At 37.8% G+C, this 20,370-nt stretch overlaps 1 protein-coding gene across 4 annotated transcripts in view; it reads right to left on the minus strand.

The window, feature by feature from the left end:
- Positions 1-20,370, minus strand: part of LOC134348076 (RAS guanyl-releasing protein 1-like) — a 175,042-nt gene that overhangs the window by 102,873 nt on the left and 51,799 nt on the right. For 2 of the 4 annotated variants that reach the window (XM_063050935.1, XM_063050910.1), the window contains exons 1-2: positions 11,270-11,424; positions 1,886-2,060 (exon numbers count right to left, since the gene is read on the minus strand). In XM_063050935.1, the coding sequence (XP_062907005.1) occupies positions 1,886-1,958 (73 nt within the window). In that variant the 5' untranslated portion in view covers positions 1,959-2,060; positions 11,270-11,424. Of the gene's footprint in view, positions 1-1,885; positions 2,192-11,269; positions 11,425-20,370 lie in introns of those variants that run through there. The other 2 variants (XM_063050920.1, XM_063050927.1) reach the window with 2 other exon arrangements.

The following is a 20,370-nucleotide window of genomic DNA, read 5'->3' on the forward strand; positions in this document are numbered from 1 at the left end:
TGTGAAATTTTGGAGAAATGCAGACACGGGTTACAACTTAAACTTTGGACAGAGCAATCTAGATGGTGGTAGAAGTCAATGTTGCAGCATTATGTAAAGTGTGATTGACATACCACAGTGAGAAAGCCTATCTGCCTGCATTAGATCCCAAAGATACTTTGAAAATAATATTAATGTTTTAAAAAAATGGCTACTTAAGGTTTTCAGCAGGTACTATTATTGTATAAAAAGTAGTAAAATCTGATTGGTACTTCAGAAATTGGCTTTTGTTTCATGCATGTCATCATCCTATAACTGAAAGAATCTTACCAGAACAGAAAGAAATGGTGATCTTATTTTAATAGTTGAATAATACAAAGAAATGCTGTTACATTGAATACTACGGTAGTTATACACCCTGATAGGAATGTAAACACACATCCATCAAGTAGTCCAATCACAAAAAGACAAGGTACCTAACATTCTAAGTTTAAAGTTATGAAAATTCTTCATGAAACTAGAAGTTGAAAATTGTTTTAAAAATTTTTAAATGTACTGTAGATTAAACCTTAAAGATTGAAATGATTAGGATGAAGTTTTGTTACCAATTTATTCAAAGGATTGATCTGCTATAATCTGTTTAAGATGGAAAAATTATATATTAACTGTTTATAAATTTTCTTCACAAGCACATTAACCAAATGGGATTATCTCTAAGTCCTGTGTTTATGATGCAAATGGCACAGGATATTGGCACATTATGTTTTCTGGAACTCAGGGTAATGGAGGCGTAGTCTTGAACACCTGAGAGGATATTTGCTTCTATATTTAAATACCTCTGGGTATCATTGTGGACTGACAAAGATTTTCAAAAGAAGACAAATGGCAACAATGTCTAGGACAATTAATGTCTCCAACAGAGTTCTCTCATAAAACGTTTTATCTTCTATGTCCACCAAACCTTAGCCTGATTGGAATATGCTGCTTTACAATGCCATGGCACCACAATGCAGAAAATAATGGGGAAAGTGTTTAAGTAATTGTATGTGCTTTTTTTCTCCCTAGTGATAAACTATTTAAGGATAACCACCATTAAGCCTCACTGGAAGTTGGCTGAAGTATCAAAATATACAAAATAAAAGTGAACTCTGTGAGATGATCATACTGTATTTTCTCAAATCACTAGCATTCATTAGCTTGTGTCTGATTAACCTCTTTCCCTGACTTATGTGTGAACAAAGACAAGATTCACAAATGTATTCCTGAATAGAACAGTTTCCATCCATTTTCCTCAGTAACTGCCCAGTACATAACAATTCTCTCAAATCTCAGACAAAATAAATCGTTGAAACTCATATGGACACTGGTATTGAAGGAATAATCACAAAAATATTTCAATATTTTTCTCTAAATAGAGAAATAACTGAGTTTTTATCTTATTGAATAAAGTACTTAATTTTAAATTTCCAGACATCGATTTTGTGTATAGTTAAGTAACAAATTGAATAAAATATCAATGCACTTCAATATTTTGGCTGTTACTTTTTTTTAAAGCCCACGTTATTCCTGTACAAGCTGACAAAGATGGTTTTAAACTGTCTATTAAAACAGTACCTTAAAATGAGAATATATCAGGGCTATTTACATTTTATAAACCCATTACCTTTATTCCACAGAAACTAATAAACATTTTGTTATGGGCAGCTTATTCATATATGTAGAATGAAATCTAAAATGGATTAATAGTTATAAAATCAGGGAAAAAAAACATTAAAAATGCAACTGCTTCCAAAATAATTAAACAGCTATTGATTTAAAGATATCTGTTGTCTTGGGAAATGGTCTATTGAGGAGACTCCAATCTGCTAACAACAATGAGTTCCACTGTAACGAAAGTAAATCTTACCAAAGGACTGAATGCAGGTCTCCAGTAGGTCATCTAGACTGGCCCCTTTAGATAGCTGACCAACAGACATCATGCTCACTCGAGTGATCGGAGCAAGGTTTAAGCTTGATATACTGTAGCTCGCTGTTTAGGAGCAGTGGCAACTTCAAGATTTCTGCATTCTTGCCGGGGTTTCCTGGAAGATGAAACAGTAGCGTCCGATTTGCTCAGCTGAATCTCACATGAGTATAGCATCAGGACTGAACACAAAAGATAAAAGCAAAACCCCCTCGAGCTGGACTGGTAGGAGCCATCACCCTTTGGCAACTGAAACAAATAAGACACATTGTGGAGGCTGCATTTCATATGCAAATTAAAGTACTTGTAAAAAAAGTTCACTGTAACCTGCGAACATAGGCATGTTGTTTCGAACTAAACAGCCACAGAAAACAGAAGCAATGTATGACACCTACAGTGCACATGGTCATACAGCAAAGAGACCTTGTATTCTGTTTGTTTCGCGTGAAACATTTGGTCATTTTGATGTTTTAATAATGTAGACGGTTGGTGTAATAAATTCATGACATGCTGAAAGTCTCAACTCACATGCCAATTGTGTCATTTATTAATTTTAGATAAAGATTCAGATAAGCAATACACCAGCTTAAGTGCAAGAAATTGCTACTTTTATATAAGGACAACAAGACCTTATTTTCTCCAAATTATTTACAATTACTTATGATGCAGAATCTAAATTTGACATTCACCACTTTAACATGCTAGATATTCAAGTATTTTCAAGAATATATAACTGAGATATATGTTTTAAAAAGACTGATCTTTACCATGCTAATAGATTGGGAACTTTCCAGTAGCTAAAATGTGGGATTTCCAAGCTATAATGTAAAGTGCAGTTAACCGTCCTATTTATTGTATAGGCAACTTTCTGACGGGTGCAACATGTTTAGTAAATTCTAAACTCAATACAGGAATTGATGCCTGCTAAAATTATAGTCTCAGAAATAACGATGATTATAGTCAAGAAATGCAAATTTCTCATCCACTATCCTTCACCTATTCTTAGCATTACGGTTTTTGTAAAAGCTACATATTATTTCAATGTTACCTATTTAAACAAGCACAGCAATAATCCAAGTAGCAATTAACAAATAAACCAAAAATGCCAGGAATACTGATTGGGTCAGGCAGCATCGGACACTAAAACAGGATTGGACAATGGCCTTTAATTGGTTATGGTGAAGGGTCTTTATTTTGAAACATTAAATTGAGTATTTTTCTCCAAAAATGCTCCCTGACTTCCTGTATGTTTCTGGTATTTTATACCTTGATTTCAACTTGGAATTTGAACTTTGAATTTTACTTTGACGGCATCTGCGGGCTTAAGTGTTTATAAGTAAATATTTTAGGTTTGACGTATAGGTTGCACATTCGTCTAATTTTCCTTTGAAAGTATCGAATAATGGCCCACATTCTCAATATTGAAAGCTTAGGTGATGTAGGGTTGAGCAAGCCAGCAATTAAAGCCCACATTATATGAGCCTTTTGTAACTCAGATGGAAGACTGTGACTTTCTGTACTCTTCAGGGACAGCAGCAAGACTTATTTATGTTATACCATTATTCTATTTTTGTTGAAAACTTGAGACTCTGCTTCAACCATGGCTGGAGGTAGTACCCATAAGGAGAAGAGGGAAGAATAGTTCGACAAGAAATTTCTGACAGCTATGTAACACAGATTTTGCACTTCTATGAGCATACAGGCTTTATCGAGGTGGCAAGGTCCAGGCACCAGAGTGTACTGAGGTGACCGAACCTGATGTTTGGACTTTGATTTAGACACCGGGCCAGATTGAAAAGGTCAGGGTGTTGGGGTCCGAGGCAAGGGATGGGTCGGTTCAGCTCGCTGCTCCACTATGTTTACTCGGCTCTGTGCTGAACTATGGATCTCTGACTGTTTTTGTGGACTTTAGTTCAGAACACTATTTGCTTGCAGTTATTGTTCGCATGATTTGTTTTCTTTTCGTTCTCTGTACATTGGGTGTTCGACGGTTTTTTTTTTATGGGTTCTTTTGGGTTTCTTTGTTTCATGGCTGCCTGTTAGGAGATGAATACGTACATACAAAGTATACATACTTTGATAATAAACGTACTTTGGACTTTGAACATTTGACTTTTTGTTAGGCTCATGATGTCACATTCATCAAAAGTGTTCTGATCATCAATTCAAAAGATTAATTGTGTTCCTCTCTTCACAGATGCAGTCTGGCCTTTTCTGTAGTTTTGTAGTTTGTTTTATATGAGACATCTAACAGCTGCAGTATTTTGAATTTCCCCCATCCTATTGACTGAACACTTTGTCCAGTGTTATTGATCACGTGAAATTTACATTAAATGCCACTAATATCTACCTTTCTAAGTGGTCATTGTCAATTTGTTAAGTGTAAGAGTGCTGTGAGGGGGCGAGAATGACAGAAGAAAATGAAGTATAAATGCATTCATTATGGTTAAAAAAAAACATTATATGCACTGTAAAATATCCTGAATGGTTCCAAGTTTCTTTCATCCTTGAAGCTTTGATAAATATGTTAAATTTTTTCCTGCTCTTCAAAGGGAACCAACCTATATGATATTTGCTGAATCTGCATTAATAAATTATAATTTACTACACAAGATTTTAATGGTCTCCATTTCACCAAATATTTAATTTCCTTTAGTCTCTGTAAATAACCCATAAAATAATGGTTACATTATTAGTGAAGCATGATGAAACAGTGAACATGATTAGGGAGTTAGATGCAAAAAACAAGGAACTCCAGCTTCTTAAAATAATCTCTTTGATAACGTGAAGGATCAAATGATAATATAAATAATCTATATTTTAAGTATATTTTTCCTATCCATTTCAAGTCTTTCTATGCCATCATTATCTTCAGCTCCATAACTTTACACAGCCCTCCAAGATCTCAGTAGGTCGGCATCCTTTAGCTTTGGTCTCTTGTTCACCCCAATTCAGTTAAGCTGTGGTAATAGATTAGAAACTGATTAAAAACAGGAAACAAGTGATCAATACGAATGTCATACCAGAGTTAGTGATTAGTGCAAGGACCATTATTATTTCTAATTTACATAAGTGACTGGATTTAGAAACGTAATGCAAAAGCATCATACTTTTTCAAACCAAGGGCAGTGGAAATGGAAAAAAAACAGCTCAGAAAATAAGAACAAGAGAAAATCTGCAGATGCTGCAAATGCTAGAAACACACACAAAACTCTGGAGGAACTCAGCAGGCCAGGCAGCATCTACAGAAAAGAGTACAGTCAGAGATGAAGGGTCTCGGCCCGAAACATCGACTGTTTACTCTTTTCTGTAAAAGCTGCCTGGCCTGCTGAGTTCCTCCAGCATTAGAAAACATGAATGAAGTAAACAATGTGCTTAATAATGTCAGATGAAAATTAGGTAAATAAAGTAAAAAATGCAGTAGCTGATATTACAAGCACTGCAAGTTAACTTACACTCACACTCAAACACACCCACACTCACAGATTCAAGCTAGAAACAAGCACTTCAGGAGAGCATGCCATTGCTTTGTGCACAATGCAGGACCAATGCGTGGAATATCTACTGTCTTTAGTAGTGGAAGCAATAAATTTGCAATCACTTAAAAACTATCTGGTGTCATAACCATCATCTTGAGTGAATGAATGAAGATTGACCAAGTCCCTGATTTATAGTTATCCTATGTACAGAAAAAAATGACAGGTACGCCATTTCATCCAACAGAAGCATTTAAAGGCCCTGGAGTAGATAAAAATCTAGTTCTCGCATCTTCTGAGCTTGCTCAGGAGGATACTGTTAGAAAGCAGGGAAGCTTTGACGGAGGTTGAGAACCTGACCACCACTGAAAAGGAAACTAATTCCCTTAAAAAGGGAGGGATACTATCACACTGGAAATACAAAAATATCTGTAATAATCTGTTGAATATGGAGAACAGTAAGATAGAAGGTGAGAATGGGGTGGATCTATTAGGAAGTCTGATAGGGAAGAGGGCATTTTTAGAACAGATGTATCAAAGAAAGTTAACATAGGTGAATGTAACTGAGTTGTAACAGAGTAGGTGGGAGAGAAATCAAAGCAGCTGAGGGAGTCAGCAATCTTGAAGCAAATTCTGATTATTGTCAGAAATGGGGATAGAGGAACTCAGGCGAGAAAGTAAAAGTAGGGGGTATTGTCGTTTGCTAGCTGAGTTGTCAATGTTTTTCCAATTATCATCAAGAACAGGAAATGTATGAAGCTTTCATCAATATGCAAGAAAAAGAGTCAAGAGAACTCGAGTAAGGTTGGAACAAAAATGTTCATTTCCTGTGAAAAAGCAAACTTAACTACAACTCATGTGTTCCAATGGCAGTAACTTTTAATTGGAGGAAGTGAGTAGAGTAACAGGAGAAACTGTTCATTCAATGAACAAGTTCAGTTAGGAGAATTAGAGTAGTGAGAGACATCTGTTTTGGCCTTCTTTCAATCACAATGCTTCAAGTATTCTATTGAAATTTACACGTTTTAAACACCTATAATAAAATAAAAATATTTTGAACCAGGAATTTAGAAACTTGAAATGGTCGAGCTTATCTGAGCATATAGAGGTGGGAAAACTGGTTATGGGGTAAACAGGGCTAAGATAAGGGGGGAATATGGGATAGGAATCAACTGAAATAATACATCTGTCAGGAAGTTTTGTGATTTTAGACACCAGAAAGAGAAATACTTTTATCTCAGAGTGCAAACTGCAAAAGATGAAATGAAACTGTGGACCAGGAGAACTGTGAAACTGATCTTGTGCTGTTTCAGACACAGGATTCATTTCTATATGAGCTACAAAATGCAAAGCAATGCAAGAACCGACAAGAAGAAACCTGTTGCCACAAAGAGCAGAATTATGACAAGACCAATATTCCTGGAAGCAAAAAAAGAAAGTGCTGCAAAAACTCATAGGGTCACCCAACAACATTAAAGAAATATGCAGGGCTTGTATTTCAGTAAAACTGGAAAAAGAATAGGATTTCACAGGTTTTAGATGCAATCACAGGGAGAAAGAAAAGGAGACAACAAAAGCCCAACTTTGTTACTTTCCATTCCAATCATAACAAGGTGTTCAGTTTACTTTTTAACAGGTTTAAAGGACATGTATGTAATTAGTAACAGTCTTTTGATGGATCTGCTACTCTGAGGAGATAATTGTTAATTTTGTAACATCATTTTTTAATCTAATTGTATTAGCATTGCAGTTGCTTTGCGTGTATTATCTGTGCTTCAATATTAAAACTCCAGTGAAAACAGCCTCATTTCTGAGTCTTTATAAAGAAGCACTTTGTACTGTGCACTACTTTTTCCTCAGTAAACATCCTGACCTCAATCAAGTTAGACACAATTTTTCACACCTTCTAAACTATTGTCTAAGCAGAAATTTGCACAATTGCCCTGCACATAAATTATTAGTTTGCTTAATATGCTAACACTTGAATTGTTTCCTTTTTTATTTTTTTAGTGAAACCAAAGTGTTATAGAGTATTTCTCAGTACTAAAGTAAAGAGTATTATATTATTCAATATTAAAATTTGAATGCAATCCCTTAGCTTATGAACTTAATTGATTCAATTCTCTGAAAGTTACCTTTTATGTATTACTCTCATGGCAACGTCAATATCCTCCTCCAGATCTTTTTTTTAAAAAGCAGTGTGAGCAACATGACCAGGAAGATACTTCTGTTAAAACTGAAGTAGTCACTATTCCCAATAACAACTTTCCACTGATCATAATCTATGCAATTATACTTAGTATCAAGCTGCTACTTAAATTTCAACTAGGTCACTCCCAACGTTAAGACAAAATACTGAATCTCCACAGAGGTAGCGCAAAAGGAGTTTGTTTACCTTTATACATTTAGTATCATCAAAGAATATCACAGGGGAGGAGTGAGTGGGGAGTGCTGAAAAGGGGAATAAATACTGTCCCCAGGTATTAATTGAGTACACATTAAAGGTGCTATTTGCACTTCCTGCATTTTACTTGCTGATGATGCAGCCAGTTCTCTTCCACTAGTGAAAAAAATTCTGCCTACAGGTAAAATTAAATCTGATTTTATGACAGTAAAACTTACAAGGAACCAACACAGGCATCATTGCCAGGAAAAGTGAAACTGTTAAACAAGTTTAACAGGATGCTTTTCAGAGATATTGTTGACTTCTAATTGCAACATTGAGGTAATTACTCTGATGTGCTTAACCACATAATGTCAAATCAAACAATAGTCCTAATACTGAGACTCATCAAAAAGAAGCACGGAACTTTGAGGTACAAAATTTCTGTATTATATGAAAAGGTTACAAAAATCAGTTAGCTGTGATAGCTAAATTATGGAGCATCTGGTTGTATAAAACCACTAAAGTATTAGAATTACAGGTAGAGTTGTTTCTTTTGCTATTATTTCAGTATAAGAGACTGAGCTACAAGGGTTGAGGCAGTTTTGAACTGAACTGAAGCATAATAGCCATGGTGCTTTAAAAATAAGCCAAGGGGCCTGGTTGCAAGACCCACCAAGGCTGCTGGAAATTTTAATGTGATATATCAACTAACTCTAAATTATATTTTGAAAAACTAGAATCAGCAACAAAACTGAAATATATACAGTCACAAGGAAATCTGCAAATGCTGGGAATTCAAACAACACACACACACAAAATGCTGGTGAACGCAGCAGGCCAGACAGCATCTATAGGAAGAGGTACAGTCAACGTTTCAGGCCGAGACCCTTTGTCGGGACTAACTGAAAGAAGAGATAGTAAGAGATTTGAAAGTGGGAGGGGGAGGGGAAGATCCAAAATGATAGGAGAAGACAGGAGGGGGAGGGATGGAGCTAAGAGCTGGAAAGTTGATTGGCAAAAGGCTGGAGAAGGGAGAGGATCATGGGACGGGAGGCCTAGGGAGAAAGAAAGGGGGAGGGGAGCCCAGAGAATGGAGAGCAGGCAAGGAGTTATAGTGAGAGGCACAGAGGGAGGAAAAAAAGGAGAGAGAAAAAAATGGGGGGGGGATAAATAAATAAATAAGGGATGGGGTACGAAGTGGAGGAGAGGCATTAACGGAAGTTAGAGAAGTCAATGTTCATGCCATCAGGTTGGAGGCTACCCAGACGGAATATAAGGTGTTGTTCCTCCAACCTGAGTGAGGCTTCATCTTGACAGTAGAGGAGGCTGTGGATAGACATATCAGAATGAGAATGGGATGTGGAATTAAAATGTACAGTCATCTGGTTCACCTTTAGAAAAGGAAATTGAACCTCACCCACAGCAATGAGACTGCCTCTCAACTGCCTTCTGAAATTGTCCAGTAAATCACTCAGGTCAAAAGATAATTTTGGAAAGGCGATAAATGCCAGTGTTGTCAGCCACATCCCATGGATGAAAAAAAAAATTCCCATCATGGAAACTGCTTAAAAGAGAAAAAAATCCCACAAGTCTTTGCACTATACCAGGAATATGAGGAGCTACCTCAAGTCATTTTCAATTTGAACTCCACAATTTTTAAAAATTTTCTAGCTCTGCATTGCAATCCTTACCAAAATCATAAAAGGCATGTTTTGGATACGTGAGAAAGGTGATAAACTTCTCCTTATCCTTCTTGAACTATCTGCAGCCTTTAACAGAGATGACCACGCTATCCTTAAACAATGCTGCTCCCGCATTGTCCAATTAATAGGCTCACATTTATCTCCTTCAATACTTATCTCTTGATGATAGAGAATCACAATTAACTTTCCACTTTCTGTCCACTCGCACAGTATCCCTCAGCAACTGGTGACCCCTCCCATCCTCTTTCTATTTCTCTTTTATGTGCTGATATTTGGCAGAAGTATCTAAAATTGCAGTATAATTTTCTAATGGGCACCGATGCTAGAAATTACATCCAACTCAATATATTGAAATTCATATTAATTACTCACAGAACCTCCAAAACAAACTCTATTCCTTAGTGATGACTTTAATTTTTTTCCTGAAAATGGTAAGAGCTATATCAGAATATGCATAACATTGTTTCTTATTTGATCCTGTGTTCATCACTGTGACTACATATTTCCTCTTCTGAAATGCTATCTGACACCACCCTTGTGTCAAAACATCTGTAACTGAAACACTTATGCCTTTTTTAATAACTAAATTTGACTATTAGCATTCAGTCCTCACCCATCATCTCAATCTATACGTAGCCTTGAAATCATCAAAAATATTGCTGCCAATGTCTTAAGTCTGACCAAATTCAAGCATGCCACTCTGTTTGGTACACTAGCATATTGTAGGTAAATACCTCCTAACGAATAGCATTGAAATATGTGCCTCATCCATTTTGAGTTCACTTGCAGGAAGAATTCTCAAAAACTGAACACAGTTTCCTGCCACTGTCTGTAAGGAGTTTTTACGTTCTCCCCGTGACCGTGTGGGTTTTTTTCTGGGTGTTCCAGTTTCCTTCCACAGTCCAAAGATGTACTGGTTGGTAGGTTAATCGTTCATTATAAATTGTCTCGTGATTAGGCTGGGGTTAAATTGGGGAACACTGGTGGCGCAGCTCAAAGGGCCAGAAGGGCCAATTCCATGCTGTATCTCAATAAAATAAATAGATTAACATAGTCAATGGAACATAATAAAATCAAGCACCCATTTACACTAACGTTCTTGATTCCCCCTCACTCCTAATAATTCACAACAGATTATACACTCTCCTACACAATTTACAGTAATCAATTAACCTACTGACCTGCACAAATTTGGGCTGTGGGAGGAAACTGGTGCACTTTCAGAAAAACATGCAAATTCCATGATTATACAGGAGGTCACAATTGAATACTGTCATTGGAGCCGTGAGGCAGCAGCTCTGCTAACTGTGCCACTCTAGATGTTGGACAATTCAAGTTTTACAATTGTACATAGCCAGAACTTTCAGAATTCACTTGCTCAGAGAGCTGACGGAAAATTGTGGAATGGGATCCAGGAACCAAAACTGCTGGATAGAGACGTACGGTAATTGAAGCTTGGTCTAACTGAATGACAGAACAGACTAAAGGAAGAGGATGGTCTACTCTTGTTCTTATGCAAAATATAAGTTGTCATAAACTTCAATTTATATTCATAAGAAAAAGTCCATAATAAAATACTCTTGTAGAATCTCTATGAAAAGTTCCGACTTAAACTACTTCAAAGCAACACAAAATCCACAATCGTCAGAGTATAATATTGATGAGAAACAAAATGGTTTACATTAAACTAAATAAAAAGCTGTAAGTAAAATTATTAAATAATAATTGCTGATACATGAAGTGCAAGCAAATTGCGACTCACTGAGATTCTTTCATTCCCATTACTGTTTGTATACTGTCCAAAGCTGACATGTTGCATTTTGTCGGTATCTCATTGTTTGTACAGAACCAGAAAGAATAAAATGACAGATTTCATCTCATGCTTCTTGGGCAACGGCCAATCTCTCGCACAGTCGCTGTTAAAAGTAACTTCAAAAGGAAATGCACTATTTCACAAGCAGTGTATATTTCCGACCTATGAATTGAGATCTTATCATCCAATAGACTGGAGTAGCTGTTTGTCTGAAGGGCAATGATCATTGGCCTGTTCTAACATTGATATGCAAATAAGCCTGCCTTAAGAAAACATACCATAAATATGTCTTAACAAGCAGAGGTAATTGTACAGACTAAAGCTCCCCTCACAAGATGGTATGGCAATTATAATTTGCAGTGAACCTGAATATCCATGCGCTAAATATCACTATATTATGGATGTTCTTTTAATGGTTATTGTTCGTAAACTTTGACAGAGATTTTAGCATAGATAACTAATGATAGTGGCAAAAATGGCATTTAGTAAAGATATATTATACAAGACGACTGATGAAAATTAATTGGAAATAAATATCTTAAGGAGACAACTAGCCTTTATCACTCTTTAAAATATTTCCTCTCATATTCTCTTATACTAAATACTACTTGCAATTTTATCATTGAGCACATATATTAGCCAGTTTATTTTGTATCTAAAAATTTGACTTCAGGTTTGAAATTAGAATTGCATAATTTTGACGGTGAATTAAAAAAAAAATCAAGTTTAGCTTTTGTAAAACACTATTTGTCTCCAGCAGTAATTTTTTTTGTCAATTCTTGGCTCTAGACTTCACCACTTCACGGTAAAAGTAAAGTCAATTTATTATAAAAGTACAGATGCATCTCCATATACAACCCTAAGCAATAAATATCAAGAACATATGATGAATAGTACTTGGAAGTTAGTCCATAGTTCATGGGAACATTTCATTGATGAAGCAAGTGAAGTTGAGTGAAGTTATCCCCTATGGTTCAAGAGCCTGATGGTTGAGGGGTAATAACCATTTCTGAACCTGGTGGTATAAGTCCTGAGGCTCCTGTACCTTCTTCCCGATGACAGCAGCAAGAAGAGAACATGGCACTACTGGTGAGGGTGTAAGAGTGATTTTTGGGTTTAGGTCATATACAGTTGGTAATTGACTTTGGCTACCTGTCTTCACATCTGAAAATGAATTGTGCCATTAATTTGGAGTGCATCTCTGAACAATGGGTTCCTAAAAGCCATGAATCCCAGTCCAGACAATGCTGATTAAAATTCATCTGGATGTCTGTGGCGTGGATTTGAACCAGGAGGTGTGAAGGTTGTATGTATTTTCAAAGAAAGCATTGTCCATACATTGTAAATATGGAATTGTCCTTTTCTGGCACATAAAATGTCAAGCCCCATGTTAGGCTAGCCAGACCTTTTGACTGAAAGTGTCTCTATATGATGCCTGCTGTGCCTTGTTTTGTCAAATAAAGAAGCTGCTTTGTATCTACCAGTACTTTTCTCCCGTGACTTCATTCACGCAACAACAGAGGGTCCCTGATGATGGATGCTACTCTCCTGCAATAACATCTGGGCAAGACCAACATTTATTGCCCATCTTTAACTACCCCTGGTAAGCCACTGCCTTAAACTGTTGGATAAGGTGTTCCCACAGTGGTGTTGGGAGGGTGTTTTGGGATTTACAACAGACAACATAATACCAGATTGGGATAATGTGCAATTTGGAGGAAATTTATGGGTGGTAGTGTTCCCATGCATTTGCTGCCTTTGTTTTACTTGGTTGTAAACATTACTCTCAGGTTAGTTTAGGTAAGTAATTGCAATACATTTGATAAATGATACACATTGCTACTACATACATTGATGAGATTCTATAGAATCAATGGAGCACCTTCAGCCAAGTGGAGGGTATTCTATTTCACTCATAATTCGTGCCTTGTAAACAGTAAACAAACTTTGAGGTGTCAGAAGTTGAATAACTCCCCACAAGATACCCAGCCACTGACTTGCTCCAGTAACCTAGGTTGCTATGCAGCTGACCCAGTTGAGTTTCTGGCGAATGATGGCCCAGAACGTTGATGGTGGAGCACTCAATAATGGTAAGGTCATTAAATATCAAAGATAGGTAATTCGATTTTCTCTTGGGGAAGAGAATTATTGCCAATGAATTTTGAGGCAAACAAGTTTCATGTCGCTTATCAGCCTATACTTGGATGGTATATAGGTCATGCTCTATGTGCAAGCAATGAACTGCTTTGTTTGCAAACATTTCCACCTGATTGTTGTTCAAAATTTAGTTAATCCAGACTTATCCAAATTACATATTGCTCATTTCTTTTGAAATTTAGATTGACAAAAGTAAGTGAAATCTGTTCACAGCTAAAATCAGCATGCAGTAGATGCCTATGGATAAACCTAAGGCACACTCAAGAGGGGCCCCATGGCCTGATTTTTCCAGTAATCTAGGAAAATTAAAAGGATATACTGTGCTTGCTCAATGAGATAGAGTCCTCATTGAAACTCATTGCCAGTGGCATCTAGGCAAGTACCAAATGAACAGTGAGCGATCAAGAGAAGAGACCCCACATAAAGTTTTTGAGATAATGTTCTGAGTGGCAATTGTGATTGGAAAAATGAGTGATGGTTTGAATTGACTGTAATTTAAAGTAACAATACATTAACCTTAATGACAAAGTTCAGTCAGATTCAACGAGGAACTGATTCCATCAACCTAATCAGATTCTGTTCATTTTGACAACATACCTTTCAGTTTCCTACACAGCTTAGAGGTCTCCCCAGAACAGGTGCTCAGTTCCAACAGACAAACTTGATGGTGAAGATTATAGAGACAACCAGGTGTCAAAACGGTAAAATGAGGGTTCATGTGTTCAAGACTGAAGAAATTCTTTCACTCAGAGAGTGGCAGGTCTTTTCCTTACTCAAGAAGGCTGTGGAAGCTTGGTCACCAGTTATTTTCAAGACAGAGATCGGAAAACATTGGGTTATCAAGAAAATCTATAGGTCAGTGGATCATTTTACCTACAAGACCAGCTCAAAATAGATATGGATGCCTGTGAGCTGTTGGACTAACTGCTGGGCTTCAGTTAAGAGCAAAGTTAACCAGCATGGCTCCTTTGCCTAAGATTATCACCATCTTCCTTACCCGATACTTTTGTCTTTCCTGGTAGATGCAGGAAAGAAATTACACAATAATTAAAAGTAGGGAGACAGGAAGAGTCTCCAGATCTGATTGGAAAGCTCTCTAACTCCCTCCCATTGTTTGACAATGACATTGTAATACCGATGTGGAGTATTTTGAATCACATAAACTCCTTTACCAAACACCATTTTGAAGAGAATCTCAAGCAGGTAATGGTGGGTAAAACAGAAAACTCTTGGAAGTATTTGGTAGACCTGACAGCATCTGTGAAGAAATAAATAAGTGAACGTTTTAGGTTGATTATCTTTCATCAAAAGCTGTTTGTCTTCCATCGGTGCTGCACTATCACCAACATTTTCCATTTTTAATTTAGCATCTGCAGTTTTTCATTTTGCAATGTTCCTTTAGATCGGGTTTTGGCCTGATGAGCCACCCACTGTCCTACATGTGACTGTATGGAATGAGCATTGTGAAGCTATCAGGAATTCGAAGTATCTGGCTCAGGAAGATTACAGGCTCTGAAGATGTTGTCAATGACCCTGGATAGACTCTGTCAATATTTACTAACAAAATCGCTGCCAGTTTCTAATTCTGTCACTCCCCCTTTCCAGTTTTAGATGGGGGTAATGATGTCTTTCTTCATGATGTCATACTCTGGTATGCTGCACTTTCTGTACTTGAAGACTATCCCCAAGAATTAAGAACAGCTGCAGCAGTAAACAATGGCTTCCAGAATCCTACTCTTAAAGAACAGGTCAGGGATTTCCAGCTCACCCAAAGTCAGCTGCGGATCAATGATTTCTAGGCTTATACTCATTGGAATTTAGAAGATTGAGGGGGGATCTTATTGAAATGTATAAAATCCTAAAGGGATTGGACAGGCTTGGTGCAGGAAGATTGTTCCCAATGTTGGGGAAGTCCAGAACGAGGGGTCACAGTTTGGGGATAAAGGGGAAGCCTTTTTGGACCGAGATGAGGAAAAACTTCTTCACACAGAGAGTGGTGAATCTGTGGAATTCTCTGCCACAGGAAACAGTTAAGGCCAGTTCATTGGCTATATTCAAGAGGGAATTAGATATGGCCCTTGTGGTTAAAGGGATCGGGGGTATGGAGAGAAGACAGGTACAGGGTTCTGAGTTGAATGATCAGCAATGATCATACTGAATGGCGGTGCAGGCTCGAAGGGCCGAATGGCCTACTCCTGCACCTATCTTCTATGTTTCTCACTCACTGTTCTCTAACATCTGATTGATAGCAAGGCTGAGAGGCTGTGCAGTCAGTGGGTTTTGTATCATGCAGCCAGGTATATAAGGTCGGTTGTCTCTCAGTAAGTAAGGTGGAGAGGACAAAACTGTCTTCCTTTTTAAAGATGTTCTCATTGACTTCTGCAGCTTTTGGAAATATTAGCATGGCCAGTTTTGACCCTGTTCCATGATGGGGTCACTGGACTCAAAGTCCATCTTTGATGCCTTGATGGCAGAAGACAAAACCTAGTGCTTGTACATCTCTTTGTAAAATTCCCCCACATCAAGCCTCATTGGGGTAAGCTTGTATGATTTTCTACAGCAGTATCATCTCACACCACTTCTGAAGAAGAAGAGCCTCCCTTTATCATGCACAAGAGTGTTATGGAGTATTCTGGAATTTTGAGAATATAGCAGATATCAATTCAAGCAAGAACTGGTCTTCAGTTCTTAATGTAAATTGTAAATTGCAAGCAGTAAATTGAAGTTAAAGGCACACCTTTGCAAATAAACATACTATCCAGGAAGTATAGGCTGGCCCACAGACCAAGGTATATATTTTGCAAAATGGTAACCATGAGATGTTTGGATATGCATCAGCCAATCGTTAAGACAATTGCAATTATGTTAATTAGTCTGCATCACTCCAGGCAAAAATGGGTTGCACCATTCTAAACAAATTCAAGGAAGCTTGCAGACTACATCCCCTACTATCACTTAGCACTGTAACTATTGAAATTGTATTAAGTCACCTACAGTTACCATTGATCTTAAGGGTATAAAAATGTGAGGTACCTTTGAGTTTGAGAGATTCTAACAAGAGGATCTCCAGAAGAATGTCTGCTTGTTGTGATGAATAACCAGCTTCAGCGTTGCCCCAGTGACCTTGATCGCGATCACAACAAAGCGCACAAAAAAAAATCACTCATCTGCACATGAACCAAGTTCTTCGCCAGCTTCATCCATTGTCACCAGACATCTGGAAATTTACACTGGTCCAAGCTGTGTCTGTCTTTTTGTCGGATATTGGGAACGGTCCTTGCCTCAGTGTCAGACAGGTCTCCTCTCTCAATTGCTTTTCCAGGACATTGGCAACAATCTTGCTGCACCCTCCACTTAATATTTTTGCTGCCTGTTTCCACCCTGCTTCATCCTTTACATGGTTTATCTTCAACTCTTCTCGTCTCCTTTTAGATCTTACTGTTTAATTTCAGGGATGTGTTAGTTTCCATTATCCATTACAAGCCCTCAGGCTGCCACAATTATGTCATTTATACTTCATCTATACAAAGGAATTTGACATGTCTGCTTTTACTTTCAACAATTTTTATCAATGCACGATAGAAAGCATCCTGTCTAGATGTCTCATGCTTGGAGTGGTAACTACTGTCTGTGACCACAGGAAACTGCAAAGAGTGGTGGATGTAGCTCAGCACATCACGGACTCCAGCACTTCTCACCGCTCAAGTAAAGCAGCCAGCATAGTCGAAGAAAAAAATTCATTCCATATGATATACAAGATCTTCACTGTACCACAGTAAATGTGATCATGATAAACCAATTTACCTCTCACACAATGTTTACAAGCAAGAACAAAGTAAAATCCGTGGTAGTTCAAAGGGGTCACAGTGTTGCCATGCTGAGGTGATGATTAAGGATTTGCTGGTTGGTTCAAGGACTGAATGGCTGTAGGGAAATAGCTACAGCCATTTGGTTCTTGAACTGGGTGGTGAGGGACTTCAGGCTTCTGTACCTTTTGCCAGAAGGCAGCTGCAAGAAAATGGCAGAGCCTGGAGTGTGGGGGTCTTTGATGAAAGATGTTGTCTTCTTGAAATACCACCTCATGTAAATACTCCCAATGCAGGCTGGTCCAGGATAACCGTGAGCTAATTACCTGCAACAGCTCTCAGCAGCATTTCACAAATTTAACATATCTCTTTTGTTTCCTCTCCCTCTCCAAATGAGCACAGAGTGAGAGGAGAACTAAGACATCTTACTATTTTACATGATGTCCAAAAATACAGTATTACATTTTTTTAAAACTTGAATCGTATTATTTTATCCATTGATTAGAAAGCTAAGCTCCATTTAAATGTTGGTAAACAAGTTCTAGGCTGACATGCTTTTGCATACTATGGAAATTTTCTGTGTGGCATGAATAATATTTCTTCCTTAATCTTTTGCCACTAGATGATCAGTTTAAACTGCTGATTACTGTGGCTGCTCGTAATGACCGGTTGATGATTCATAATTGTTATCTCATTTGCCTATGTAATGGCCATAGCAATTCACAAGGAATTAATTGTGGGAAACATTTTAGGTGGGATAGAAAAGTAAATAAGTGCTAGCAATATTAATTATGGTACCCATTAGGCTGCCTCTGTAACATCTGTACCTGGACAAATTTAACATAGTCTGGTTGTCACTAAGTGAGATAACTGCAGACAGTGTATTCAGCTGTAATGCAGCATCGTCATAGGATACTAGCACTTCTAAGTGGTTTCATAGATATGGATTGCTAAGTTAAGGAAGATATTTAGGTAAAAGGAAGAAGTAAAGGATTCTCTCAAGCTAACCCACAATACTTTTTGAAATTCTCGTGAAAGAAGCAATAGAACACCATAGATCAGTACAGGACAGGAACAGGTCTTTGGTCTACAATGTTGTACGAAACTAATTAAATATAGATTTGGACCCCAAGATCACTCTGCACATCAACATAGTTATAGGTCCAGTAAACACAAGAGATTCTGCAGATGTTGGAAATCTTGAAGACCACACACAAAGAGCTGGAGGATCTCAACAAGTCAGGCACTTATGGTAAGGAATAAACCGTCAACATTTTGGTCCTGGTGAAGAGCCTTGGCCAAAAATATCAATTGTTTATTCCTCTCCATAAATGCTGTCTGACCTGCTGACTTCCTCCAGCACCTTGTGTGTGTGTTCCTGCCAATAACTGTGTATTTTTCTTGATATTCCCAAAGTGCAACACCTCAAGCCTAGCAGGATTAAACTACACTTGCCAGTTCTTTGCTCATATTTGCAACCGATCTGTATCCTGCTGGATAATTTGGCAATCCTCTGCACAATCCACAATGCCACCAACCATTGTATCATCTGCAAACTTCCTAGCCCGCCCAACTTTCATTGAAGTCATTGGTATGCTAGATGTCACAAACAACAGCGTGCCATTAAGAATCCCAGCAGAATGCCTCTAATCATGGATCTCCAATTGATGCAAAATGAATCTGACTGAGGCACCATATGTTCAATATAATGAATGACACAAAGAAAGATATGAAAGTAAATTACAAAGAGAACCTAAAGAGATTTCAAGTGGATGTGGATAGGTTAAACCAGTGGGGAAAAATGGCAAATAGAGTGTCTTTTGTCTTAAGTTTTATAAAACTTGAGCCTCAACTGGAGTACTGTGTGCAGTCCTGGGCACCACATAATGGGAAGAATATGACAATGTTAGGAAGGATTTAGAAGAGTTTCATTTGTAGTTTGCCTGGGGTGTACCTCCTCAGTTATGAGGAGAGATCAGCAAAACTTCTTTTTGGAATGGTGGAGGTTAAGAGGGGACATGATTGAGATATATAAAATTATGAGGAGTATAGATAAGGTAGATTCCAGGAAACATTTTCCTATATCAGAGGTAGACAAAATAAATGGTCATTGATTTGGGATTTAGGGGAGAGAGAGTGTGATCTTGTTCACCCAGAGAGTGGTGAGTATTTGAAATGTTCTGGTCAAGGGAGTGGTTAAAGCCAGAGTAATGACAGATATTCTGAAGTGGATTATTCCACGACTTTTTTACTGCGGGAAGGTATTGCTCCAAAAACAAGTGTAACATAACAGGCTATATAAAAAAAAACGCTTCATCTTAATGTTACTTCTCTCTCCTTAGGTAGGTTGCAAACACCAGTGTGTGCATAGTGTGGACAACTACAGCAATCACGATCAATATTCCTTTCCCTTTAACCAGACAATTTCTAGTGAAGATATGGGAAAGGAACCAGGATTTTTGGGTAACTCCTTCCTCCCCTCACTTATTATCTGGATACCAAGATCAAATATATTGGGGGACAATACTGCAATTCTGATATAGTTAGAAAGAAAGATAAAGTTGCCATTTATTGGACAATTCAACATCAAGTCCAAAAAGTTGCAACATGCCTAGATGGAAGATGAGGTATCTTTCTCATGTTTGCATTGTTCTTTGTACCATGCAGGAGCCACATTCAATTAATCAGAGTAGAACCATAGAACATTGCAGCACAGAAACAGGCCTTTTAGCCCTTCTTGGCTCTGCCGAACCATTTTGCTGCCTAGTCCCACTGAGCTGCACCTGGACCATATCCCTCCATACACCTCTCATCCATGTACCTGCCCAAGTTTTCTTAAATGTTAAAAGTGAGCCCGCATTTACCACTTCATCTGGAAGTTCATTCCACATTCTCACCACTCTCTGTGTGAAGAAGCCCCCCCCCCCACTAATGTTCCCTTTAAACTTTTCCCCATTCACCCTTAACCCATGTCCTCTGGTTTTTTTTCTCCCCTAGCCTCAGTGGAAAAAGCCTGCTTGCATGCACTCTATCTATACCCATCATAATTTTATTTGCTCTATCAAATCTCCCCTCATTCTTCTACAC

This window comes from Mobula hypostoma, chromosome 1 (assembly GCF_963921235.1).
Source record: "Mobula hypostoma chromosome 1, sMobHyp1.1, whole genome shotgun sequence".
Lineage (NCBI taxonomy): Eukaryota > Metazoa > Chordata > Chondrichthyes > Myliobatiformes > Myliobatidae > Mobula > Mobula hypostoma.